The sequence below is a fragment of the Taeniopygia guttata genome, chromosome 13 (genome assembly GCF_048771995.1).
Source record: "Taeniopygia guttata chromosome 13, bTaeGut7.mat, whole genome shotgun sequence".
Taxonomy (NCBI): domain Eukaryota; kingdom Metazoa; phylum Chordata; class Aves; order Passeriformes; family Estrildidae; genus Taeniopygia; species Taeniopygia guttata.
In genome coordinates this window covers 7,948,472-7,958,014 of record NC_133038.1, presented here as the reverse complement: position 1 = coordinate 7,958,014, position 9,543 = coordinate 7,948,472, and the positions used below count along the sequence as shown (strand labels likewise).

General features: G+C 44.5%; 2 protein-coding genes across 6 annotated transcripts in view; one reads left to right on the top strand and one right to left on the bottom strand.

Moving 5' to 3' along the window:
• Window positions 1-4,706: 4,706 nt before the first annotated feature.
• Window positions 4,707-9,393, bottom strand: DRD1 (dopamine receptor D1). 5 transcript variants are annotated; one of them, XM_072935086.1, is made up of 2 exons: window positions 9,255-9,393; window positions 4,707-7,903 (listed from the first exon to the last, which is right to left on the bottom strand). In XM_072935086.1, the coding sequence occupies exon 2, from the start codon at window positions 7,893-7,895 to the stop codon at window positions 6,534-6,536; it is 1,362 nt and encodes a 453-aa protein (XP_072791187.1). In that variant the 5' UTR covers window positions 7,896-7,903; window positions 9,255-9,393; the 3' UTR covers window positions 4,707-6,533.
• The window catches only part of SFXN1 (sideroflexin 1), a 32,616-nt gene continuing 32,431 nt past the window's right edge, over window positions 9,359-9,543 (top strand). The window contains exon 1 of the mRNA XM_012574967.5: window positions 9,359-9,498. The gene's annotated coding sequence lies outside the window, so the exon portion shown is untranslated. The remainder of the gene's footprint in view (window positions 9,499-9,543) is intronic.

The window sequence follows — 9,543 nt, the reverse complement described above, 5'->3', positions numbered from 1 at the left end:
AGCAAAGAGAAGGAAACTGGATGGTCCCACATACAATTCTGAAATCATTACAGGAATTGCCACAAAAGCTTAGTAAACAAGAAAGTGGAAAAGTATATAACAGTATCATTAAATCTTTTTTTATTATTATTTAAAGCACTTTTAGGATGCAATTTTAAAGTGTATTTTCACAACTTTTTAAAACATTTCATCTCTCTGGCATGGAAGAACTGTCAGTCCTGACAGGTTTGTCCTTTTAATGCAGGTGATGCAGGCCTGGTTCATCTCCTGCTTCTGTAACAAAGAAATTTCATTTAACTTCACCATTTGTCCCTTCCTCATGCTCCATGAATCCTTTAATTGAGGGTGATGGATGAACACACACATGAAAATAGATTATTGGTACTGACACAGAGAGGCATCCAAATCATTAAGAACTTGGCACCATTGAGAACTCCTTTATTAACAGAGAAATAAAATGGAAGCAGGGGGAAATGCCTGGTGTCTGAATCCAGAATTCCCTCTGAAATTAAGAGAAATTTTGCAATGGTAGCAAAGGTCAGGGAAATGTTTGAGTCCTTTGCTTGCTTCAGTGGAAGGACAATCTGAGAAGCAAATATTTCCCTCATTCACTTCTTTCAAGATCCCAACAACATTCTCTTGTCTTAGGAAAATGTGAAATTAATAGGAATTCTATTACCTGAAAATCGAGGGATGGGAGCAGGAAAATGTTTTTACCAAACCAATTGTTTAATGCAAGCCATATTAACTTGTTTCATTTTATTTTAGTGTTTAAGTTGCTTGTCAGTATATTCAAACCAGAGATCTGAGTTATAAAATCTCACAGTGAAAACTCTATAGTCAAGTACATCAAAAATAAAATCATTTTGAAAAATTAAAAAATTATTTATACAAACAACACTTTTTCTGATTACCTGGTTTGGGTTGGGTTTTTGTTTTCATTATTTGAAATATCCCACAAACTCTTTTATTCCTGTTGGGTGGGAACTATTCAAACAGAAAAAATGCAACTGGTTTGGAGGCTGTGCCACACACAGCCCTGAGCAAAAACCTCATTCTCTGCTGAGCTGTTCCTGCGTGATGCAGGGACTGGGAGCTGGTTTGGTCCCTGGGTCTGACTCTTCCCTCATCCCTCCCTGGATGCCCAGGATTGTGGCAGGGCACGTGGGCACAGGCTTTGCCTAGTGCCACCACCCCAGCCCCGCTGCCCTGCAGCCAACCCTGCAGCCCCTTTCCCTTTTGTGCCTCTTCAACCCCAAACCATCCAAGTCAGCAGGTCCAGAGGGTGATAATGAACCAGACCCGGGGTATTCCTTTGATCCCATTTCCATCCACCCCACACAGAGAGACAAGAACTGAAGCCAGGCCACTGGCACAAATCACATTATTTTGGTGGGTCCAAGTGTGTGGCTGCAGCTCTCCATGGTGGGTACCAGGATTTGCACCTCCTGCCATCCTTCACCAGGCACTGAGGACCAGGACCTTCCCTCTTGAAAAAGGGAGGAACAGCCTGGCATGACCAAAAGGGAAATGCAACTGGAATAGAAAAGCAATGGTCACCAGCACAGCAGGGCCAGCAGCTTTCTCCTGTGTCATTGCCCAGAACTTTTTCCTAGAAATCAAATTAAACAAAGCATGGCAGAAACTTGCTGTTTGATTCTTACCGTGATTGTAACAACAACCAACATGATAACAGCTGTTAGATAACCATTATACACTCGATTTACACGTTCAGCCCCAAAATCACCTCTGTAGAAAGACGCTGGCAGTGGTGGCTGGGCAGGGCCAGCACAGGGCTCAGCAGATCCCTTGGGAAAGGCTGGTGCCACAATGCAACCCCAACTCTGAGACCTGGGGTGTGGCAGGAGCACCAGATTCTCTCTCAAAGATAGGATTGTCACCTGAAACAAGATTGGAGCCCAACACTTGGTTCACAGACCAGTGTAAGAACACTTTGGATTTGTGTTTCCACCTTTTAAAAGCTATGAAATAAATACTACAGTGTTCCTTGTCTAAGTCACATTTGTTGTGTGGCCACATAGGCCACGTGTTCATCTCTAGGAGCACAGTCTGCTGTCATTACACTAGAAACCAAAACAATTACTGGAATAATCTGCCTTTCAAGATACTCATCATAGGAGGTTTTTGAGATTTCAATCAGATTTTGTTGCTTCTGAAAGCTATTGATTTGAAAAAAAAAACCAGGATTGTCTCCCAGTTACTGTGTCATGATATCTCTACCTCAGCAGAAGCATTTCTTCATTCATCCTCTATCTTTTGCATGTTTTGTTAAGTTAGAAACTCAAATCAGCACAAAATTCTTGATGAGAGAAGAAATATATTCAGATTTAATCTGGTGATTGCAGCTCATTTGTTGCCAACAGCTCCTTCATCAAGGCCATCAGGTGAATTATTAACCTCTTCCATCCACAAACAGAAAAATACCTTCAGTCACGAGGAAACAAAAAGACAAAAAAAAAGGTTCCTTGGTTTCTCTGGGTAAACTTGCATTCATGTCCTGTCATGGGAAAGGGACACAGTGAGCACTCTGTGGAGGAAAACACTGTGGAGGGGAGCAAGGCAGGGAGAAAAGTGTGAGCAAGGCAGGGAGAAAAGTGTGAGCAGGGCAGGGAGAAAAGCATGAGCAGAGCAGGGAGAAGATTGCCTGATTTCCCCAAAGTAGATGTGGGGACTTTCCTGGTGGGAGCAGTGACATCCCAGTGTCCTGGCACTTCACTGCTCCTCTGTGGCTCTGCCTCTTGCAGCACGTGGTGAGAAAAGACTTTCCTGGGGAGGTGTTCCACCAAAGTGGCCAAAGTTGTCTCAGGGGAGAGACTCTCAGAAATGAGCTCCAGAGCAGCAGCTGCCTGCCAGGGTGGAACACCCAGCAATCCTCCCAGGCTGGAACACCCAGCAATCCTCCCAGGCTGGAACACCCAGCAATCCTCCCAGGCTGGAACACCCAGCAATCCTCCAGGCCACTCACAGGCTACTCCAGCCAAACCTCATCAGTCAAACCTCATCAAACTCTCTGCTCTCAGCTCCACAGAGCCCAGCGAGGGCCTGGCACTCCTCCATCCCCTGGGGTGCCCCCTGACATTGCTGTGACCAGTAGTTCCAGCAGACCACTGGTTTTGAGCAGCTGGGGAGCAGGCACAGAGCAGGTAATGAATGCAGCTTCTGAGCAATTAATTCAGCACATAAATAGAGAAGCAGTTTGCAGTGCCTGCTGCTGTCCCTGCTAGCCAGCCCTGACACTGCTGTCCAGGCTCTGCAACAGGTAAGGGAGGCATTTCTGGGAGCAGGATGTGGGGAGGGGACTCTTGGTTGTGCTGGGGGGAAGGAGTTTAATTTGGACTTTCTTCCAAGCAAAGGGTAATTGGGGCAAATAAAGCCAAAAAAGGTAACAGAAAGGCTCTGGTAGTAATGGGAGAAAAGGCAGAGAGGACAGGTAGAGGCACTTGCTGGGAAGGCTGGAAAACAAAGGGTAAATGGGGTGTGTTGGTAAATTAGGATCAAGGCAAATCCATGTTATTTTAAAATGTATGGAAGGAGAAGGAGCCAGAAGCAAAAATTAGTTAAATCAAATGAGAGATAAAACAATAAAATAAAGTCATCCAAGTGTCTCCCCAGTCTCTCACACCTAGGGGACACTCCCAGCAGCGACAGCAGCAGCACTTCACCAAACTCCACAGAGCCCCCTGAAACTCAGATCCTTCTGCAAGGAGGGAGGTTCTGTGACAGCTCCTGGTCAAGCAGAGCAAACATTTATTACAGAACACATATCATCCCCTATGACCTCATGCAAAAACAGCACGTTGCTTTACATGATCTCCTTAAATCATATCTTGTATTTTGCTTTTGTATCAGACTGCTGGGAGTTTTGAGAATAAGTAAGAAATCACAGAACCTCCTCTTTGGTCTGTGTACTTTTAAAGAAATTAAGTCTTTCCTAAAAGGTACCCCCAAAAAATCAGGCATTAGGAAATTTTCTCAAAGGAGCCCAGACAGGCTGGAGGCAGCCAGGATGCCCTGCTTGCCTCAGACCTGCTGCTTCACTGACCCCCAGGAGCAGCCAGGGAGGGGGACCTGGACATTGCCACAGCTCCTGCACCAGCTCCAGTCCCAGGTTCTGGACTGGTCATGCTGGTGTTGCTTGAGGCAGAAGTGACCATGTAGATTTGTTTCTTCATTTCAAAATGAATCTGCTGACAGAGGCAAAAGCAAAGGGCTGGCAGGGGCAGAGGGATCCTCAGCTGCACCCATCACCTCCTCACTGCTGAAATGGCTCATTTTGCTGCAAAAAAACAGACACCAGCAGTGGGGCTGTATCAGGCTTTGAGAAGTACTCCACAGCTTGGGAGGGAAAAAAAGAAAAAAGAAATTGAAGAACAGCAATAAAAACATGTTATAAACCAAATTCACTATGCTGTTACACCAAGGTAAAAAATAATCTTTTAAATAAAAGTCACCAGTAGGTCAAGCTTTACACATTTAAAGCAGACTGGCTGTTTCCAAATTGCTTTTACTGCTTTCAAATCCTATTTAGAGCAAGGGCTCAGTGGTCTCTAGTAAGGAGGTTTTCTTCTGATTTTAACAGAAATTCCCATCTGCCTCATGGGTGTGATCCCAAATAAGGGCAAATGGGAAAATAAAGGAACCATTCTTCCCTTTAACACAATTATTACAACTGCCAAAAACCAGCATGTATTTAATAAATGCAATGTAGATTGCTTTATTTGGCCTTCTGTTCACAAAATAATTTTATTATATGTATGAAAGCAGCATACAGGCAATAAAATTATGAAAACATTCACAATACATAAATACACAGACCTGATGCAGGATGTATATAGTTTGTTAGACTTTAAAATTTTTTTTCCTCTCAGTTCTCTTTTTCTGACAACACATTTGTTTTGATATATGTTACGAAAAAGTTGCTCCAAAGGGTATTTTCTCCCATTTAGAAAAGAAATTGATTCCTTTGAATGCTGCTGAATAGTAACACCCAATGTTCCTATTGCTAATGCTCACTGATTGCTCTTGGCATTACAGAGGGAAAGCAGCAGGGAAGGACAGTGGAAAAGTAGCAGGATTTTTTAATTAAACATTGGCAACTTTTTTGGAGTTCACAGGAGGATTTCGAGATGGAGGCTGCAGTTCCACCCGTATTTAGAAATGCTTTAATCCAAAATGGTAATGAGGCCACTATTCCTTACGGATTGGAGTATTGACATGGCAATCACTAAACTGTAATGTCCTCCCGGGGCAAAGCACCAGGGACCTCAGGTTTTAAATCTGACTGTGACAGAGGAGCAGACAGACAGCAGGGTCCAGGTGGTCCTGCAGGATAACAAAATTTTGGCATCCTTCCTACCATTATAACCCAGTGTGTTTGTTCAGAAAAGATATCCAAGACTTGAAATAAGAAAAGTCTGAGAAAGCTGTTTATCTTACATAAATACAAAACACTATATACTAAGAATTGTTATCTAAGAAGCTTTCCTTCCCAAACTGGATTCTTCTTAAGGTTGTAGTCATATTTAAGGTATTTACAGATCCACAAACTTCACATTCTAGCAAAGTCTCTGTAACATGAAACTTTTTAAAAATAAATAGCAGCAATTTCTTTTATTTCTGTAAGGGAAGAGAATTCTCAACTCAGTCAACTCTGGTCCTATCTTTTGAAAGAAATCCCACTTAAAAATAAAAAAAGCCCACAAGCAAACCAACTCCACACAGCATCAGTTCTCTTGATTCCTTAATTTCTTGCTGAGTTCCTTAACATTCCTCCATTCCCCTCACCAGCTCTCCAGACTATCAGAGCTTGTAATAAAGTGCTGACTGGTTGACTGGTCAAAATGCAGTTATGACACTCCAAAAATATCCCATTATTTAAACATCTTAAATAACATAAATAAAGCTAGATCTGTTTGTAACATATGAAAAATATCAATTTAAAACAATAAATAAATAAAACCAGTATCAACATATTACCTCCCAAAGCTTTAAAAATAACCGTTCTCATTATAAGGCTCAATTATTTGTCAGAAATAATTTTAAGAAGGCATCTACCTACCTTTACAATCCCTCAGTCATTAATTAGGACCTGTTAACACCCACTATCACAAGACAAAGCAATCTTTTAACTTCTAGTAAACATTAATGTTTAAATACTCAACATTTATCTTTTGCCTCACTTTTAGCTAGAAACTGATTTCTCTGTACAGAGAAGAAGCAACATTTTCTTTGTAACTGCACTGTATCTAAATTTGTATTTTCCTCAGTGTGAACAGTACAGTTTAACATCCTTTTTTATAACCAATTTCCAGTATCTTTTTCTGTTTATTTAAACGTTTGAAATGTTAAATTTGCTCTGAATGCCAGGAAAATTAATTCTGGGCTTGGTGTAAATGTGCATTTTTCTCCCTTAGAGCTTAGGTTCTTACCAAAAAAATCTTGTATATCTTTTTTTTTCCCAAAAAGATTATTACAATATACACCATTAGGTCTTGCTGAGTAAACCTTACTGTTCAGGTTTTATGCTGCCCATTCTGTGTAATGGGATTGATCTTTTCCAAAGAAACATCAGCTTCATAATCCAAGATACCCGACAGTGCTGGGGACATTTTCTCCAAGGTCTTTGACATTTCGCCCTCCTCGTCTTCCTTTTTTAGAGGTTCTTCTTCCGGGCAGATAATGGAGTGTGGAATCAGATAAACCAGATTAGACTCTTTGGGGCTGGACCCTTTGGGCTCATGTTGGCTGGAAAAAACCACGGCCCCGTTGTTGTTAATGCTGACAGTCTCGATGGCATGGCCAGACATGGGGCAGAGCCTGTAGCAGCCCAGCAAGGTGGAGAAAGCCTTGCGGAAATCGGCGTTGAAGGCATAAATGATGGGGTTGAGGGAAGAATTGGCCCATCCAAACCATATAAAAACATCAAAGATGGTGGAATTAATGCAGAAAGCCTCTGCTCCCTTGGATGGCTGAGTGGGCTCGCAGAAGGGAATCATGCAGTTCAACACAAAAAATGGCAACCAGCAGCAAACAAACACCCCCATGATCACCGAGAGGGTCTTTAACACCTTTGTTTCCCTCTTGAAGGACATTTTGAAGTTGCTCTCTGGCTGCTGGCAGTCCATGCTGCTCCTGTTGCCACCTGGGTTGTGGCAGTTCTTGGCATGCACTGCTGCTCTCTCCAGAGCCGAGATGCGCCGGATTTGCTTCTGAGCAATCCGGTATATCCTGGTGTAGGTGACTATCATGATGGCCACGGGGATGTAGAAGCTAATTAGAGAAGAGGAGATAGCATACATCCTGTTTAGGCTAGAATCACAGTTGTCCGTGCTTACACCTTCTAAGGTGGCATTGAAGTCCAAAAAGCTTGTGGTTGTAGCCTTGTGCCAGTTCAGCTGCACTGGGATGAAGGAGATCAACACGGACAAAGTCCACGCCACGCTGATCATGATGAAGGCTGCCTTGGGGGTCATTTTCCTCTCGTACCTAAACGGGCTGGAGATGGCCCAGTATCTGTCCACACTAATGACACAGAGGTTTAAGATGGAGGCTGTTGAGCACATAATATCAAAGGCCACCCAGATGTTGCAAAATGAACCAAAAGGCCAGAAACCGGCGATCTCAGCCACAGCTTTCCAAGGCATGACCAAAACTGCCACTAAGAGATCTGACACAGCCAAGGAGATGACAAAGAAGTTGGTCACCTTGGACCTGAGGTGGCGAAAGCGAATGACAGCTGCGCAGACCAGCGTGTTTCCCAGCAGCGTGGAGAGGATCAGGAGAGAGAGGAAGCAGCCCGTGAGGATCCGAAATGAAGAGGAGTCCCTTTCCACCAGCAACCCTTCCCCGTCCATAGTGGTCTCGTTCCAAGTCATAGTTTCTCCTGAGGGAAAATCATATCATGATTTTCATGACGACATCAACTCCTCTCCTTGCAGAGATCAGAGAGATCAGACGGCCATTAATTACTCATCACCAAACCTAGCAAAGGTCTTTTGCTACAGTCCCTTCACCCCCAGACAGACCTCACCCTCTTTGAATCATCCTGAACAACATCCTGAAAGCTCTGTGAGCAGGATCTGAAAATGCACAAACACAGTCCACCCTACAAACAGGGGGTTTTAGCAATCCCTTCAGAAACACACTGCACCACCCCAGCATGGAGTAGCCTAACTCAGACAGCTCACCTGTAAATGTTCTGCTGCCGTCCTCTGCAAGCACACCCCACACACAGCAAAGCAATCACTTTTCCATGCTTGCATCTATTCCCACTTAAATAGACTATTGATCGAGTGCTTCCAGTGTCCACTGCACCAGCCCTTCATATTTACTGAAGCGTATCAGACAAGATGCCTTTTCTCTAGTTCCCAAAATGTCTCACTAATGAAACACTCCATCCTTCCTACCGAGGTACATTCCTGTTACAAAATGCACCAGTTCTCTCTCTGTTTCTCGGCAGTATCAGAAAGCAAATCTTCACTTTGTTTCAAACTGTTTTACATTTTCAAGACAAAATAAATAAACATACAGTAGGTGTGTTTTAAAGGTTTTCAGCAAGTAGCTCCGGTTATTTAGTTTGACTTAAACAAGAAATGCTGGCTCCTACCTTTCACCTCTGATTCCCTGTTTGCTCTGGGATGCAGGGCCGTCTCTCCTCCTGTTTTAGTTTTGGAATTGCATAGCAAATCTTATATATAAAACCAACACAGGAACACTGCATTGCATCGTGCATGTGGGCTTTTTTTCCCTGAAAGTGCAAATTGGCAGGGGAGAAGAAAGAGTGGACCACCAGGAGTTAGTTTTCAAGGGAGCAGCAGGTCGGACCGTGCGTGACGGACCCTGCTGGTGTGCGCCCAGCTCCCTCCATCCCACGGCCCCTGCTGATCACTCTGCAAACTTTGTTGGCCGGATCAGTCCCAGTCGCACTTTGTACATCCCGTTGAGGCAGCACATCAGGGCAAATCATCCCAGGCAAAAGGCACGGTATTCCCAACACTGGCAAGAGCCGATTACCAGTTTTTCCCTCGGTCGTTTGCCGGATGAAGAGAAAGGCGAGATGAGAAGGACCCGAGTGACCTTCCCTCGGCCACCACGCCGGCGATGGGTTCCTCTTCCAGCAGGAACAAGTGGCTTTAACACTCCGCTGCCAAGTTATAGCTCTCCATAACTACTCCGGAATAATCCCACCTCCTGCTCAGCGGGGCTGCGCTCCAGGGATCGGGTCCAGCTCTTACCATGCTTTTTCCCTCTCGGAAAGGCGCAGGCGGAGGCAGCTCCTCACACTCTCCCGCTGCCCGCCCCGGGCCGCGCATCTCTCGGCTTCCTTCTGCCCGGGGCAGGGCTCGGCAGCATCGCCCCTCCAGGAACGCTCTGTCTGCCTGGCGACTCCTTCCTAAAGGATTAAGACAAGGGAATGACAGGCATGGAGGCACGCAGCGGGCAAAAAGCCACCCCCCTTCGCCTCCTCTAACATCTTCGGTAGGGCGCCGCTTCTTCTGGGCAGCTTTTCCTGCCTTCCTGGGG